Here is a 19,529-nt window from a genome sequence, read left to right on the forward strand (position 1 = left end):
TGCATGGTTTACATGTCTGAGGGACACTTCGGTAAACACTGATTAAATTTAAAGCTTAACTAAAAGAAAACTAATGTTCCAGAGCTGTTTTAATCTAGCTCTTGACATAATGTTTGCCCACCTAAAAGGTAAAACTGTTTTCAAAGAAACATCGTCTGATAAGCCCAAATATTTGTGTTCAGGTCACATTTTATTTAGATTTGAACATTTAGCAGGCATATCTAGCATGGTTGAGGAGTTACTAATGGAACTAAATTGGATAAATTAGATCTCACCGTTACTCTGACAGAAGTTCAGCTGTTTTCAAGCTCTTCATAAGCTGTTCTTTACTCTTTCCTGTGTGTAGAATTACAATAAATAGATTCAGTCTGGTGATTCTGTTTGTTTGATCACCAGACATTTTATTAGTTTTACATACAATTTTTGTATTTGTATAATTAGCTAATAATCAGTGTTGCCTGTGTAATTATTTACAAAGTAACATTCATTCATTCATTCATTTATTCATTTTCCCTCGGCTTAGTCCCTTATTTAGCAGGAGTTGCCACAGTGAAATGAACCGCCAACTATTTCAGCATATGTTTTACGCAGTGGATGCCCTTCCAGCCACAACACTCTCGCACTCCCTCACACACTTATAAACTATAGCCAATTTAGTCTATTCAATTCACTTAGCGCATGTCTTTGGACTGTGGGGGAAACCGGAGCACCCGGAGGAAACCCAAGCCAACACAGAGAGAACATGCAAACTCCACACAGAAATGCCAACTGGCCCAGCCTGGACTTGAGCCAGTGACCTTCTTGCTGTGAGGTGACAGTGCTAACCAGTGAGTCACTGTTCTGCTTTACAAAGTAACAAGTTACTGTAATTAAATTACTTTTTCAGAGAAAAAGGATTACAATTTTACTATTTTTTTGTGTTGTTTCTTGTCCAAATGTCTTAAATTAGAAGCATTTTCTAGACAAGCAAAAAACTGTTTTTAATTTTAGGAAATAATTAACTAAATTAAGTTTTTTCTTTAAAACAAGAAATAATAATCTGCCAGTGGGGTAAGCAAAGCAACCTTGTTTTGCCTTTTGACATACATTTATTTTGCTGGCTCACTTAATTTTAGCGTATTACTACTTAAAACAAGGCAAAATGTTTTGCTTTATTGCTTAGTTTTGCTACATGGTTTACATTTATATATATATATATATATATATATATATATATATATATATATATATATATATATATATATATATATATATATATATATATATATAAATGTAAACCATGTAGCAAAACTAAGCAATAAAGTTTTATATGTGGAATAGTAAGAAGTAAGAAAATTTTTTTTTTGCAGTGTACTTATAATGAACTTGCTTTAAATACAGTAAATAAATTCAACAGATCTGTATAAACCAGTTCAGACCAGCAGAGTAATTGTATTTTTGTTATTTGAAATATATTTTGCAGAGTAATTCCATTTTCAACTAAAGAGTACATTTATCAAGTTGATGAATTGAAATGATGAACTGACAATATATATTGTGCATCTGAATATTTAATTATATATTTTATATAATTATATAAATATTTTAAATAATGTTTAACTATGCAATGAGTATTACTTTTTTGAAGTAACTTACCCAACACTGCTTCTAATAATAATAATAATAATAATAATAATAATAATAATAATAATAATAATAATAATAATATTAATAATAATAATAATAATTATTATTATTATTATTATTATTATACATTTTCTGTTTAAGTTGATGCTGTCAATCAAATGCATTCATTCATTTATTTAAAGCAGTTGTAATTAATCTGTCCTGATAGCTTTATATTATAGTATATTATAGCAATATGTATGTATCTTTCTTATATAAACTCCAAAAACTCTGAACAAGCACAGTGACAACACAAGCCTCGCCCACAACTGGTAGTCTGTCTATCTGATGAGATCCGTAAGAATCTCTACATTCAAGTAAGAAATGTGTTCTTATTAAGCTACTAATATCATTCATTCAAGAGCAATAAGTAGTTTCTATTTACTGTATCTTTGTAATTTGATAATAACAGCAGTAGTATATTACAACGGTCGATTTTAGTGTAACTACTGTACCTTTTCTAAAGGAGTGTAAACTACCACGTTATACATATCTAGAACTAACTTGACAAACACTAGTTTAAAGGGATATTTCGCCCAAAAATGTTAATTTCCTCACCATTTACTCACACTCAAGTGATTTTAAAACTTTGAATAAAAGGATATTTTGAACAATGTTTGGAAAAAATATCTTATAGTCTGTCTCCCCCAGTTCTGATGTGCCGTCGGCTTCAGACTCAGGAATGAAGCCGACTGCAAGTCTCTGCATGTTTCTATCTATCCTGTGGTTCGTGTGTGTGTGTGTGTGTGTGTGTGTGTGTGTGTGTGTGTGTGTGTGTGTGTGTGTGTGTGTGTGTGTATAAAGTTTATGAAAAACAGGAATGCAGATTACTATTCAGCGATTCATTTAATATTGCATATGGAGTCTTTTTAGGTTCACACAATTGCAGTGTTTGTTGTGCAACAGTATTTTGTTTTGCGAGTCTTTAAGCTTTCACACAGTATCTGCAGACTGCATTGTACAAGCTTTGACTTGTTTGGCACTTCCTTCTATTGTATGATCTGTCAGCGATTAATGAAAATGTTGCAAATCACAATGTTGTCCCTCTTTTCCTAACAATTCACCAGAGTTTGAGTTGCCTTATTCAAATCCTGTATACAGTATAGTAAGTTTTAATACATTAATACATTTTAATACACAAATCAACTGGATGGAAATGATAAATTAAGTTTATATATGTATATGTAAAAAAACTGAGAGAGAGAGAGAGAGAGAGAGGGAGAGTTTTTTTCTTATTATTAATAGGACTCTAAAGAAACTCTTGATGTGCTACTTGCAAACCACTTCACATTTAAATTTAGTCATTTATAGTAGCATATGCTTTTATTCAGTGACTTAAAATGATGAAGTGGTTTAAGTATCTATATTTTACCATAACACCCTTTTGATTTTTTGCCTTATTTCTGCCATGACATCTCTCTAAGTGTTATAGATCTGCTTCGCTGCTGCTTTGATTATTGGTGCAGAGACTTGCTACTGCCAGTAAATTCACAGACATGTTGTCTGAGAACGTAACATACTGCTGCTGTAAGCATAACAGACATGGAACCCCCAACAATGCAGGAGAACATGAAGACAAATCAAACCAATGAAAACTTGATTCTGTGTGTAAACAAACAGTTGCGTTAACAATCATGCACATATCCACACTAATTGACTGAGACATAAAACATTCAATAAACACAGTCCAAAACAGGAGATCTAGAACCATGACAAGTTTTTTTGTAAATAAGTTTTATGGTATTTATGGGAGAGTACACTGTAAAAAAAAATCCGTAATTTTGCGGTTTTTTCCGGCAGCTGGGGTGCCAGATAAAAAACTTAATATACATAAAATAACAGAGGTTGAATTGCAGAAATGTACCAGAAATTTAAATTTAAGTACATTTCTGTATTTTAATGTCCGTTAGAGGAAGAGGTGTGCCAGAGAGCGGTTTACTTAAGCCTGAGCCCGAAACTAAAGACGAGACGTGACTTTTAAGGTACTTAATCATATTAATCATTCTTGCTGTTCAGTGAGCGCAAACTGTCGTAGTTTATTAAAGATGCAAACCCCTCACTGAGGACTTTAATGATTATTTATGAGCGTCAAAAGTGACTGATCTGTTCGACTAATTATTTGAATGTGTCTCACTGGATATCAAATCACTTAAATGAAATAACTAAAGAAATGTCCACTGTGCTAAGTGAGCGCGCTTCTCTTCTGTTAAACTGACCAGCGCATCATCGTTAAAGTAAGCGTGCTCTGGTTCGGATGCAATGTGAGTTCAGGCCATCGGGGCAGAGGGTACATAGTGTGAGTACACGTTATGTGTGCCTGGGCTACCTTGCTGACCAACTTAACACTAACATACTACTCTACATTTGCCTAGGCTATGTTTAATGGCTAAAAACTAGTGTTAACTAGTGGTTAAGCGAGTCAAATGTTTAAACAGCCCTGTATGACATCCATGTCTAACCCTGTTAAATTATACATTTTAACTTAATCTGTTGCTCCTAAATATGGTTTTAGAAAACCGCTGCTTATGTTGAAATGCAGAAAACGTGTAAGAAAAATGTCTGAATGCTCTCTTATAACAGGCTATGAATAAGGATAAAAGATAGTCTTATGTTTTAGATGTTGTTATAGATGATCTATCTGAAAATGCGCTGTAGATCGCTCGTGCGATTGACACCGGTGTTTAAATGTTTATGAGAAAGCCCACTGGCCGCTGAGGTGACAGCAACCAATCACATGCACAGTGTGATTGGAATTAGATTGGATAACTTTGTATTTACTGTCTGTAAGTCACTTTAACTACTGAGTACGTACATTTAAAATAATCATTTGGTACAATGCACTTATTATGTACAGTACATACATGTGTATACATTACACTTTAATTATTTGCATGTAATTACATCTGTAATTAATTTCTGTTATTACATTTATAATTACACTGTTGACCATCCTTTACATTTTAACCCACCATTAAACCTTCCCATACCATCAAAACTGTTCCTAACCTTACCTGTATCCCATTGTAATACCCCATAAGTCTTCTGCAATACAATATGAACACAATACGCACACTGTACTTATTTTCTGATTTAATTAGTAAAGTATGTAGTACTTAATGTGACTTAAAATAAAGTATGACCTACTTATTTATGAATCCCAAAACATGACAATAGTGTTAGCAACCACAACAATGTCTTTTATTTGCTTTCTCACTCCTTCTGTAATGTCCTATTTCCTACATTTACAGTGAGTTTTAAAAATAGCCTTCAGGCCACTGTAGATTATCTAAAGTGGTGTGGAGCAATAGTGAGCAGAGCATGTCAGCCTAAAACAAGCATGTGCGATATTCTGAGACACAGCAGATTGCATCTAAATTTTTAAACCTGTGTATCTCTCTTATATTCACTCATATGTTTCATACACTATCTCTCTTCCTTTTTAAACATAAATAGGATGTGCTTCTAATCACAGCAAACGGAAGCATGCCAGAGAGGAGTTTAGAAAAAAAAGTCTCCAAAACTCTGTTGGCTTTTTGTCAAACGGAAAGGTGGAAAACAAGAGGGCACACAATAGCCTCTTTGAAAACCTACAAGTATATATGAAGACCACTTGACTTCTAGGCTCTAGGTGTTGTTTGTAAAATTGCCAGTCATTGTTTTTCCCTGAAAAGAGAGGAAGGTCAGAGTATTGACTTAGAATTTTCTAGATGCTGCGGCCACTGCCCTGATATATGAATAACTATCAATTATTTAATTCATTTATTTATTCTGATCAATTACATAAAAAGCTATGAATCGTCTCTTTTTAAAATTTATTTTTGATTTTAATGATACAACTAAAAATAAGTTAGTCTGATTTTGATTGACTTTTCTAGGCCTGCCACAATAATCAATATATCCACTTATCGAACACATGGACATGACTTCAACCATTTGTGGTGATGCGCTATATATTGCTCACACATAAAAAACAATTCTAGCAACATTTTAGCTGATTGTGCAACCTCTCTATCTCTACTGGAGGTGTCAGTGTCAGTATGGTTAAAAACACTATAGCATTTACTATAGATTACTATAGTATAGTTTCATGTGGGTACCTGACAACTGAACATAGAACTGGTAGCAGATATCGCCACCTCTATTACTTTTTACCTTGCACTTTTTGTTAACAGTTATTATTATATATTTAGGATATGCGTTTTCACATTCTAATTCCAATGAATAATTATTAATTTGTTAAAATGATTATAATTAAACATTTTTAAGAATAAAAGATGATGTGTTCTTTGGAAGAGTGTACCTGCATTGTAATTATATTTTATTGTCATTCTGGCATTATATTAGTGGCATAAAATGTCCTTATTAAGACAATAATATTGTTTATCTCAATATATTTTGGTGGAATATATCGTACAACATAAAAAAGCTATCGAGACAGGCCTAGACTTTATGCGCTGTAGAAATGACTACATTACTAATGCATTGTTTTGTATTTGTAACTTTAGATAATGGCTTGATTAAGCTTTGTTTTTAGTTTTATCTTATCTATGTTAAAAAATCGACTTATTAGATACTGTACATAGTTTATGCAAATCTTTATCATGTTTACTACCTGAATTCAAAAGCAAAAGCAAGAAAGTGATTAGTCATTTTCAAACTTTTACCTCTTTATTTCTGTTCCTTTGTTTATTCTCAATTCTCCTTTATGTTTTTAATTTAGTTTGTTAATATTTTCTCCACACTTTAATGTGAATTTTAGAATTCCCTGTGTGCATATTATTATTGTAAATTGGTCATTTTAAAGTCCCTTTAAAGCAAGTCATTTCACTTGGCGGCCATCTTTGAAACTCTCTGCAGTTTGTTTGGGCATTCTATCTGAATTGGGAAACATCAAATTCTCCAAAACTGCCTGCCAAACTTGCGGCTACAATACATATTTGGAATCACTAATAAAATTAAACAACATCTGTCTCATAAGTTTTATTTCTGAACATTTGAATCAAACAAATCAGCATTTTTTTCAGGTTGCTAAGGCTAATGCACATGCACACTTGAAAGAAACAAGATCATGACACCAACCTCATTTCTGGCGGTGTTGCACATTATCATCCTCTGGATAATGCTTTGTCAGATTGCTCTGCTCGTCTAAACAAATCCACAACTTGGTCTTAATGATGAATCTCCTCCAGAAATGACAGCAACTCTTTGTTTAGTTTGTGGGGCATTTCAGGAGTTGCTATCATGTGATGCATTTGACAGGACTGACTGTACTTTGCGTTCGTTTCATATGTATTACAAAACCAAAAAAACGCTTGATTTCAAGTGCACTTGGTTCATTTGAAAGTACACATTTCAAGCTTCATGTGGATTCATTTCTTATGCCTGTGAAGCCAGTATTTACTGAGATTTCAGTGTTTGTTGACCACATAAACTGCCGTAAAAGCACATGTCTGGTCTGAGCTTCTATCCCCAGAGAAACGTCAGTCTATCATTGATTAGCTCCTACACCAGTAGGCAGGGCTTCATTTGCCATATTGACCGTTACACTTTTCCCCATGTCTTGTGTATTCTATAGTCTATGTCATATGGCTGAGTTTACAGCCTGACCCAGCCTGGTGTCACAAGTGTTTTTGTGGGATTGGTGTTTGCAGACTTGCACTTGCAAATGAGGTTTCTGCGTGTATTGTGGTGTTTGCCTTGTCATTTTGCACCCCCTCAGAAACCCCTTCATTTGTTTCTGAAATTTAAATGGAGTCCTGTACACAAATTTTCCAACCACTTTTATGTGACCCAGTTATTTCTCTGCTATTCTGCCTCCTTTCCTGTAAATCACTCCGTGTGTCTTCTGTGATGAACTCACTTTACAAAGTTTGCACCACGTTGGGTGTTGCCTCAGTACAAACTGCACTTGTTTTTCTTTTGTTTTGTTTTTGGCCCAGTCGGTACTGACATTTGCAGGGGGAACTTTTTTGTGCATTCCATTGCAAATTGCATTGCGTAGTGTGTATGTTGATCATAGTTCATAATAAGTTCTGGAACCAGAAATTAAGGATTAATTTTCATCTTTATTATTATTGTTATGCTCCAGAAGCTTTCTTACACACACACACACACACAAACACACAGACACACAAACACACAGACACACACACACACACACACACACACACACACACACACACACACACACACACACACACACACACACACACACACACACAAACTCTTGTTGCTTGTTTAAACTACTTATTTAGAATAAGCTGAAAAAGCACATTTTTGAGATTTTGTTGGGACAACTGAATTGTTTTATATTAAATTTAACTTAAATTTGTAAAAACTAATAAGTTAACTTAATTTCTTCATGTCCAAACACAAACAGATTGTGTGGAACCCAGCATTTTCTAAAGTGTACCCTCTAAAAATGATGTTTTCTTTTTTGATCAAACTGCTTATTTAAAACGAGCTGAAACAACACACATTTCTTGAGTTTATTTGAGGGACAAATTTATTTTTTTATGTCCAATCAAATGTGTAAAAACTCACTGTGCGTTCACACCGAAAGCGGTGAGAGCGTCAAAGTAACCAGAATTCATTCAATTTCAATGGGAGTCAGTGGCAAGGAGCGGCGCTATGTGTCTTCGCCGGTGTAGGCATAGAGTTGAAATCAAGTCAACTTTATGGTACTGAGCTATAGACCTTTTTCTTAGAACGCAAAATTACCCATTATGCGTCGTTCAGCGCCAGCTCCTGGACTGATTATTTAAAAAATGTGATCCAATAGGATGGAAAACAAACAGCTGCTGTGAGGCATTTTCCCCTCTTTGTCAGACGGCATCTTCTGCTGTTTAAATGAAGCCTCGTCATTACGATTACAATCAACATGCAAATCAGGCAGCAGAGTGTTAGTGTAACAGGCTTTTATTGGTCATTTTTGTAAATTGCATGACTTACATACCTGTTGAGTTTTCATGCAAGTGTGTGTGTGTGTGTGTGTGTGTGTGTGTGTGTGTGTGTTTGTGTTTGTTTGTGTGTGTGTGTGTTTGTGTGTGTGTGTGTGTGTGCATGCATTGAAAAGCCGGTGAGCTAACAGCTGACAGGCTGGGGAAACACACACACACACTGTATTTCTGACGGCAGACAGGTGAACAAGAAGTACGTTTTTCTCTCGCGCTTGAACCAAATCTGACAGATTATAACAGCTTTACCACACACCTTTCAAAGTTGTGTGTCACAAAAACACTTGTAATCCACGCAAAACACTTATGAAACCCATTTTCGGAGCGTAAATTAACCGTTGTAAACGCTGTGAACAGAAGTTCTAAACATTCTACCGGAAGATTCTGGTCAATATGGCGCCTTCATGCAGCAGCCAAGAAAAAGGTCTATGACTCAGATCGGCGGCAAGCAATCGGAATTGAAGTCCGCGGCTTAAGAGGAGTCCAGAGAACACAGTCCTGTGAACTATGGTTTTCCATATTGTAGTGACCAAATACAGTCATTTTCGGTCGTGTTTATATTCATTTTTAGACAACATATTATCAATATTTTAAAGAAATCAATATTTGGTGGAGTGACCTTGATTTTTAATAACACGTGAAAGCGTGATTTGTTGATCTGACCAATCGACATTTTCTGAATAAAAAGAAGAAATGTTCTGAATGACATTAAGAAATATTATCAGACATTTACAAAATAAAACAAATATGATTTTATCAAATCTAGATTAATCCATAGATTATTACTTTTATTACATTCATTTATTTATTTTCTTTTCAGCTGTGTCCCTTTATTAATCAGCAGAATGAACTGAAAATTTTTATATTACTATATACTGTATAATATCCCTTTTTTTCTTAAAAAAAAAAAGCTAAATTCACAACAGACCTATTCTAAAAGAGAAAAGAAAAAGGTTTATTTGTGTTTTATAAGTAATAAGTAATAATGGAAAAATTTTTACTTCTGAAACCGAATGGCAGCACGATATTTTCAGATATTGTGCCATACTGTACATGTATTGTGCTTTTTTTGGGGGGGGGGTCATTTCACTCATTGTCTGCTTTTGCTGAGTGGAGTAAAAAAAGTTTGGGTATTGAGTTAAATATATCATTTTACACTCCACAAATAAAGTCAGTTAAGTTTTAAATGACATGAAGGTGTTTAAATTGTGACAGAATTAACACATTTGGATAAAATATTGCTTCAAATTAATCCTGAGTACATCATGTACTGATTTGAAACCACTTAAATCTTTATTCTTGGTTTTCGTGTTTTTCCAGTGATGTGGCCACAGTGGAAAACTGCTCTTCCAGCCGTGCTCTAGTGTGTGTGATGTATGTTTAAAACACACACTCTTAAACACACACAGACACTTTCTATAATTAACTCTTGTGCTGAAGTCACTCTGGTATTCTGGCCAATGGGTGGGTTTTCATAAGTGCTGTTTCCACAGTCTAGAATGTATGTGTGTTGTGTAAGTGTGCATATATAGAAGACCACTTTCACCATAATTATCAGTTTCCCTGGATTTATCATTTATAGTTATGCATCCTTACTTAAAACAATATTGCTTACAATAATTTACCTCCGACAGTCAGACTATGTGTACACCTATTCATTGTATTCTACGTATTACTATCAACAATGGCAATTGTATATTGTTTTGTTTTGTTTTCTGGGAGTATGTTGTTGTATTTTGCACTGTCTGGAGCCAGCACCTAAGCTTTTCAACACAGTACACATGCAGCTATGTAACAATAAACTGGTTATAGTGATTATATAGTGATTATAAAAATATGATTTATTTGATTTGATGAGTTTGAGAAAAAATGTTTAAAACAGAAATATTTGTTTTGTTCTTTATAGGTCAGGTAACATTTCTTACAATTGACAATTAATAATAGTGTCACTTAGAACATTTCTTTTTTAAATAAAAAAATAGGTGGCACAGAAAAAAAATATACAAAATAAAATGACAAGATATGTATATGACATTTGGAAGAGATTATATCAAATGTTAATAAAAAATATAATAATTAATTATTATTTAACTAAATATATGTCTTTTTTTTGTTAAACAAATATTATTTTTAGATAATAAATCCAGAGAAATTGATCATTTCAAAAGGGGTTTAACATTTTGTCAGATTTTAAAATTAAAATTGTTTGTTAAACATTTAAGTCACTAAGACACTTCTATACAGCTCAAAGTGACATTTAAAGGCTTAACTAGGTTAATTAGGTTAACTGGGAAGGTTTTTGTATAACAATGGTTTGTTCTGTAGACTATCGAAAAATGAATAGCTTAAATGGGCTAAAAAACCTTGACTTTAAAATGGTTTTTAAAAAAATAAAAGCTGCTTTTATTCTATTTATAAATATTTTATTCTAATATTTTATTTAGATTTTAAAATAGGAAGTAAAGCTATAATGAATGATTAACAGCATCACACCAATCTTAACTGTGACTTTTTAAATCATTTTTTGTCTTGACTCTTTAAATCCATTTGCATCCTTGCAAAATAAAATAATTCATTTAAATGAATCTTCCTGACTCAGTAATCTGTTGTGTAATAATGTGTTTCTTTGCATAAGTGAGAGTGCCACAGTTGCATTGAATTCATTAGAATTCTAAACCAGGATGTCCTGCTGCTTTCTACTATATGAAAATGTCATCAGCACCATTGACCACACACTCTATTTCTCATAAATGTTTCATTCTCTTTTCACAGAAACGATGATTAATCATTGAAAAAGAAGATTGGAAGCCATGTCATTCTTTGGCTTAGACTGTGCGAGGAAGAAAGAGAAAGGTGAATTATTACACAAATGACTATTACACAAAGTCTTACATATCAAATGTGAAGTTTTAGCTTTTTGTGATGTTGTAATTCTACTTTGTTCTGGTGAAGTATGCAGTGAAACTTTGGTATTGGTTTTTCTGTTTAAGCATCCTGTGAAACACATCAGCTTGTCAGGTGGTTTTAGTTAAGTGTCTGACCTACTTAATTAAAATTACATGTTTTTAGAGTGACTGAATCAGCTACTCTGTGTTTTTGTTTCCAGAGGTGGAGAGAAAAATCAGAGCAAACGACAGAGAATATAATTCATCCTTCAAATATGCAGTAAGTGTGAAATCAACATGCCAGAAATTCACTAACTCACACATGCACACACAACACTGGAAACAATTGTGATAATTATTTTTTTTGCAATATATATTTTGCGACATGAACACATTTTCACCATTTGGAAAGAATTCATAATATTTTAGTTTTTAGATTAAATTATGATTATATACTGTAGGAGAGTTCATCTGCATAAAATATACAGGGTTTCCACGAGTCAGAGAATTTCAGAAATATCATGCAATCCAAAATCTATATTTCAGACATTGAAAGTCAGGGACTTTTAATTTGTCATGTCTCATCTATTTTAAATTTAAAACAAATACATTTTTCTATATTATTATTTTTGAACTGCATTGTTTTACATGATTTGCCTATTGTTATGGTTAGGCTATTTTTCAGTGTCATTTTATTTCTTTAGCACTTTTCAACTGACAATCACTTACTGTAAATCAAATGTAGTCAGTAGGCTATACCTGTTAAAATACTGTTTGTCTGCTCAGTGCTGAACACAAAAGCTGTTTGTTTTTCTGTTTTTTATAGGTCATACAGAAATTCAGCTTTTTAGTCAGTGAAAGTCTGGGAAAAGTCAGTGAATTTGACTTTAGAGTAATTTACAAAGGAAACCCTAAATAAATAAAAAAATCACAAGCATAAATAAAATACAATAGAACAAAGATTCAATAAACAGTTTTTCTGAGAGTATTTAGGTTCAGAAATTTAATAATGAAACTTAAAGACTAGTGATCTTCATTTTTTAAACAAACAATATGAGCCCAAAAAAAGGTAATGTTGCAGCACAATGCCTAACAGTGTTCAGTGCACTGATTTCACTCTCCCTTCAGCCATAGTTGCTTTAAAGCAACTTTCACATTGGACACAGAAAGCACTACACAGCACTGAAACCCTTTCATTTCAATGGCTTGTGTCATGCAAAGGCAGTTTGTTGTCACACCACCAAAGGCACAAGAGTGACTAGCTTGCACAGGCACCACGGGTTCAAATATAAAGATCAAAATAGCTGGATATTCTGTTCATGTATCCATATAGGCTACTTATCTATGCATGAACCGCACATGTTCACATGAAAGCAAGGTTCGCTCAAATAGTGCCAACAGCACATTTAATGTCAATGTAATATACTCTTCTTGCTTGGAATAGTGTTGCACAAAGTTGGTAAAATGATGCCTTTTAACTTATGAACAGTGAATAAAATGTATAGTATTAGATGATAGATATTAATATAGTTATTTTATTGGCTAATGTTTTTTCTTAATCAGTATAATTTGATCCACAAATTTAAATTTAAAAAGCATAGTGAAATTATTTAATAAAATAATAGACAATTATAACAAAGTAGTTTCAGTTTTAGCCAAGAATTTTCATTTCAGTGTTTCCCTAGTGAAGACCTGTATTGTTCAAACTCACTTGAATTGTTTACACAGTCACATGCCTTAAAAACACATGCATATAGTCAAATTTGGTCACATTTCACAACGACTCCACAAACCATTTGTGTTCTGAGCTGTTGTGCCTCGTAAACTATAATCCTATAAATCCTTCGATGTGAGACTTGCAGATGTGCACATAGCGATGCCAATGCTGGAATGACATATTGTGCAGCCCTATTTCACATCTACAAAAATGCACTTTTTTGTTTGGTGATAAAGGATTTAATTTGGCATGATCACATTATATGCACTATGTAGTTTCAACAGATTGCAGTCATTTTCTTTCCTTTTTCTTTGAAGGAGATACAAATGTGACTTTTAATCTTCCAGATTTTTTTTTTTTTAATGTTCCAGGAGGACCACCATCCCTGTACATTTTCTTGTCTTCTTATCCAAACACACTAGATTCAGATCATCAGCTCATTAGCAGAGACTGAAAGGCTTGTAATGGGTGTCACACACAAAGGTTCACATCATGAGTCAATAGTGCAACCACATTTGTACAGTGCTCCCAGCATAAAAGTTTACATTACATTACATTACATTACAAAGAAAATACACTACACTGCAAAAAATAAAAAGTAAGTACTTACATTAAGTAAGAACACATTACAAAAGTCATTAAACCGCACTAGTCAAGACTAAAGCCAATGTGAAGATGCTGGATTTTAGCAGTGTCCACGGGTGTAGTAACGAGCAAACAAAAAAATACAAAGCACAAAGGCAGAACATTTCATAGGGAAGATTTCGTGTTTACGTTTTTATATGTTGTAAACTTTTGTGCTCAACAAGTATTGATGATAATTCAGGCACTTAGTGCACGGATCATAAGGAAAGTAGCACCAACTCACATTAAATACTAGGCTTATGCTTGTTTGGTTGAATAAAATCAGCAAACAATGTAAATGAAATATGACAACAAGACGCTGCGGACCTAGAAACTTGTATTATTGTCAACTAAGAGAACGAGTCGTTCATAACGGAGGTTCATTCACAAATGAATCACTCCCCCTGTTAGAATGAGAAGTGAAAGCAAGAGAGGGGGTGTCTTACAGGATGTAAATAGATGTTCAGTGGTGTAAAATTATATATTTTTTAATTAAAAAAATATTTGCATACTGACCACCGGGAAAATTCCTAATCATAGATATACATGCATATATCTGTGGCTATGGATGGCCAGTCCTCCACTGCATCTTTGTCCCACATTCATTTCAAAGGAGTGCTACCCTGTACTAAAATGGCAGCTTTATTGGCACATCCTTCCAATAGACACCAATAGGCGACATCTAATGTAAATATCTATGGGTTCACATCTGCACAATACAGCATCTTTCATTCCTCTTTTCTTCTTGTAGACCAATTGCATCAAGACCTCCAAATACAACCCCTTCTCTTTTCTGCCTCTCAACTTGTTTGAGCAGTTCCAGAGGATCGCCAATGCTTATTTCCTCTTCCTGCTCATTCTGCAGGTGAGTAACATACTCCTATTCATATCATCAGTCAGTTCATTTACTCATATCATAGTGATTTGGACTTCTGTGAAAGGAAGTAGATTATTTAATGATTTTTTCATTTATATATTTTACTTTAGTCATGCACATATGCAATGTGATCGAAACATGACCCTGACTTCCTGTAATAAGCCTGCGCGCCTCACCAAATTACTAAATTCTTATGCAATAATGACTGTCTCATGACTTTATTAGCTCACACCAGCGGTAGGTCAGTTGACATTTTGTCTCATACTATTTACAGTCATGCAATGCAGCTATCAGACACAGTATAAAGGAATAGGGAGATCAGCAGCATTTAAAAATGGATAGAAAATCTATTAATAAGGATTTGGTGCTCAAAGAGACTAATGCAGTCATGAAATCTTTAATTCACAATGTGATTTACTCTACCTAACAATATGTTTATGGTATTTGCATTTGTTCATGTAATAATAACGCTTACACATTCAAGGTACACGTTTTGTTTGTGTGTTGTAGGTTATTCCTGCTATTTCTTCTCTGTCTTGGTTCACCACTGTCGTCCCGCTAGTGTTAGTATTATCGGTGACTGCAGCCAAAGATGCCATTGATGATATTGTAAGTACACACACGTGACTCTGCAACAAACTCCTCTTTGTTTGTGTGTTTTTTCCATGCAGATTGCAGTTAGCAATATTTGACTCTGATTCAACAGCTATTCCTAGAAGCTCTTAATCCTGTTGGTTTGCTATAGTTTAAAACAGCTAAGACTGCATGATAAAAATCAAATAAAAGCTATGTGTTTGAAGCAGGACTACATTTATCCATACATATCTATAACCACTTTAATTACCGTGTTCTTATAACTATCATGTTGCATCTGGTGAGAAGTATAAACCACTATATTGGTATTACAGGGTTGGACCTCTAGTCCTTTTCCTTATCTTTTGTCATCTGACCTTTACTCTTTGTCAAATTAAGCTGACTCTTGTTTTCCTGTGGTCTGGTGTTTTGAAACTTTTTATTTTTGTTCTTGTTTTCCATTTCTTATTTTGCCGTGACCAAAAAGTGCAATTCAGAAAAAGAAATGTCGGAGAGATCCAAGGTTTAAATTTATATATTATTGCTGCTCTATGGTGATTTGAAGTGCTTCATTTATCCTCATTTATAAGTAGTTTAAATCAGGGATGCCCAAACATTTCTTATGAAGGGCCAAAAGCCAAACTTGATTGAGGCTAGAGGGCCGAAGGTAAATACAGTATAGCTGCCATGGGTAATTTCCTTATTTGTTTAATAGCATTTTAAAAATAACTAGAAAACAATGCTTTATATTAACTAATACAGTATATTGTTTACATTTTATAATAAACTTATTACAGTAAAAGCAATCTCAGATTGGACTTAACTTAATTTGATGTCTTCTGCATAGTTCTCTATCCATTGAGTGACATTGTTTACATTTTAAATTTACATTCTTTTCCACTCCCTCTATCATTCTCACTGTATTTTTTAGAGGGGATTGTGGATCAAATCAATGGTTACAATGGGCCAACTTTGGACGAATGAATAAATGATCATGTAAATCCCGGACGAGCCCCCAATATTTTATATTATGACCCAAACTTGGGAAAAGTAAAGAATATTCATTTATTCATTTTATTTTCAGCTTAGTCCCTTTAATAATCTGGGGTTGCCACAGGGGAATGTACCGTCAAGTTATCCAGCATAGGTTTTATGCAGCGGATGCCCTTCCGGCTGCAACCCATCTCTGGGAAACATCCATACACACATATTCACACTCATACACTATGAACAATTCACAAAGCCTACCCAATTTACCTGTACCGCATGTCTTTGGACTGTGGGGGAAACCGGAGCACCTGGAGGAAACCCATGCAAGCTAGGGGAGAACATGCAAACTCCACACAGAAACGTCAACTGACCCAGCTGAGGCTCGAACCAGCGACCTTTTTGCTGTGAGTTGACAGCACTACCTACTGCGCCACCACGTCGCCCAAGAAAATAAAAATAGAGATAAAAATGTATGGGTTAAATAGTCTAAAATACAACTTCCTAAAGCAATCACACACCGGATGCGCCACTCGGCGCCACCACATAGAGAACACATGACAGTTGAAAGTATCACTTACCAGACGCGCACATTTGCATGTTATTTAAAATAAACTTTTCAGATGGCGCTCTGTGGTGCGGCAGAAATATGAACCGTGTTCTGAGTTGGGGCTGGGCACTCCAGACAGCCGCTGACTTGCGACGCAGGTGTGCATACACTGATAAAAATCTATGTTTAGAATTCAAAAATTCATGACGCTGCTTGCCGTGACGCAGTGCTTTGCAGAGCGGTGCATCTGGTGTGCAACCCCCTTTAGAGTTAAAGTCCGAGTGCGATGCATTAATGTGAGTGATTGATCAGCATGAATGACAAATTCATGCTAATATGTTGGTAGCACAGACTTAATTAATATAGATCTTGTCAATTTTTTTGGCTTCAGTCTCAATCAATGCAACATAAAATTAAGATAAAGTTTGGTAGTATGCAGAAAACACAACACACCATTTAGTCAGATTTTCTCTGCAGTTCCACTTCATTTTTAATTTTTAATAATGTTGATCGCTGTGAATTTGATCAAAACATTAATTCGGAACAAGACAACATGCATGCCTAACATGTTAATGGCATTTACACTGGTTTTAAAAATCTGTTTTTGCAGCTCTGTCAGCTCTGGGCACATAATTTAAAGCTTTAAACTTAATAGGTGGCCCATTTCTTTACAAGAAGTACAGGGGAAAATAAAAACACTGGTTGAAAACAAAAAAACAACTCATGTTGTTGTGCCACATTTGATAGCTCCAGGAATCTATCATTTTATTTAAAGAGGGTCATTGTGCTGTAAAGTCCTGTTTAACTTTTTTTTAACTCCTAAAAAGACAACAAACATGAAAAATGTCAAATCATTTACATGTGCTAATTATCTGACCAATCAAACGACATAATAAAAAAAATGTACATCAAAACTTCTAACTACTTGTTTCCTAAAGCAGGCCGAAGTAAAGTGCCAACAGCAGCTCTTATGAATGCAAAACCCCTAAAGTGATATGAATAATCAGTCTTTCCCCCCATCCTATTGGGAGATGTGCTTAAAAAAGAGAGAGAAACTAAAAACTAGAAAGAAAGAAAAAGAGCACAGACTCTTAATTTCTGATCTGTATGCCTTTTGGAAATAAACGACATTTAGTTAATGAGAATGACAGCTTTTACTGCAATATGTAGGACACAACTAATTTAAATGCCCTTTACTTTGGCACACAGGCGTCATTTAATACGTTGAGTGATTTTTTTTTCTTCCTTTCCAAACAGCCGAATCTTATAAAGTGAAAGGTTACGGGTCTGAAACATGTCAGCGGTGGACTGGAAAATCTGATCCAGGGAACAGGAGCCTCCTCACCCTCAGCAGGAATACAATAGTCCTTATGTTTCTGCTGAGGGGAGTGGAGGGGAATTAGGGAATCTCACTCCTCTTTCTCTCTCCTTCTTAAAACTGGGATGAGCCACTTTCTAGACTCTTAGCATTTGACAACAGAGGATTGTCTTTTGTCTTCAAATGAATTGATCATATCAGGGCTTCTATTTGCTCGCTACTTTTCCTGTTATTCTTCATTGTTGTTAATTTCCTCTTTTTATTTATTTGCAGAATCGCCACAGAAGTGACAGGCAGGTCAATAACCGGAAGGTCAATGTGCTCATCAGTGGAAAGTGAGCGGCATTCATTGTTTTGTTTGCAGCATAGGCTTATTCTGAAAACGTAGCTCTGTATACATTTCTGGAGATCGCGAATTATGTAGCCAGAAGTATGTATGGCTGCATGTTGTTTTAAAAAGGAACACTACAGCGCGGTATAACACCGTTTCTTTTCATGCACACCAGCTAACTGCTTACCTAAGAATGGACGAATTTCCTGCTGAATTTCCAGGTCAATCAGTGCTTTTGAAATCACTATTGGTTGAGTGTAGGGAAGAAGGAGGGTGGGTCAGTTGATCGCTCAGTCAGTCAGTCAATCAGTTAATTAGTTGGCCTCTAGTGGATTTATGCAAGAACAGCAGGTGCGAATGGCACTCGCGAGAGAAATTTGAGGTCTGAAAAAGCGTACACAGAAGCCTCTGGTGGATTTGTGAAAACAAACTGCATTTGTCAACTGCAAAAAAAAAATAAAAATGTACCTCCTGGGATGTATTTGCTGCTCTCTAGAAATGTATATAGGAGTACATTTTTAGAATGAGCCTAGGTTGTTCGTTTGTTACACAGGCCATATAACTATATTTAGCACTTTAGCAATTGCATAAGAGGTTTTGCTGATTTATAAAACTATGTGTGATTGATATAAGAATCTATCTATTTATTGCATTTTATGTCAATTCAGATTACAATTTTATTAATTGCAAAAGTTATAGACAGTACGATATGCAGTGAAATGCTTATGCAACAGCCCATACTCTTAAAAAACAAACACTATATAAATATATATATATATATATATATATATATATATATATATATATATATATATATATATATATATATATATATATATATATATAAATCATTAAAGAGCACAATAGTAAAAACAAAGACAATTTTAGATTATAGAAATATAAGTTATAGCTAGTAAAAAACAAATATATGAAGAATATAGCAATAGAATATCTAACAAAATGTCAAATTTAAAAAAGCTTAGCTACTGTATACAAATAAATGGAGAGAACATTCAGAGTGTTTCTAATAAAGTGTCTTGTGCACA

The 19,529-nt window shown here is 34.2% G+C and overlaps 1 protein-coding gene across 2 annotated transcripts in view; it reads left to right on the forward strand.

The window, feature by feature from the left end:
• atp8b5a (ATPase phospholipid transporting 8B5a) overlaps positions 1 to 19,529 on the forward strand; it is a 56,404-nt gene that overhangs the window by 5,478 nt on the left and 31,397 nt on the right. For both annotated transcript variants that reach the window (XR_012406786.1, XM_021476431.3), the window contains exons 2-6: positions 11,394 to 11,474; positions 11,728 to 11,786; positions 14,599 to 14,712; positions 15,235 to 15,333; positions 18,426 to 18,487. Coding sequence is in view for 1 of the 2 variants with exons in the window: in XM_021476431.3 (XP_021332106.1) it covers positions 11,432 to 11,474; positions 11,728 to 11,786; positions 14,599 to 14,712; positions 15,235 to 15,333; positions 18,426 to 18,487 (377 nt within the window). In the remaining variant the exon portion in view is untranslated. The remainder of the gene's footprint in view (positions 1 to 11,393; positions 11,475 to 11,727; positions 11,787 to 14,598; positions 14,713 to 15,234; positions 15,334 to 18,425; positions 18,488 to 19,529) is intronic.

The sequence above is a fragment of the Danio rerio genome, chromosome 5 (genome assembly GCF_049306965.1).
Source record: "Danio rerio strain Tuebingen ecotype United States chromosome 5, GRCz12tu, whole genome shotgun sequence".
Classification (NCBI taxonomy): Eukaryota; Metazoa; Chordata; class Actinopteri; order Cypriniformes; family Danionidae; genus Danio; species Danio rerio.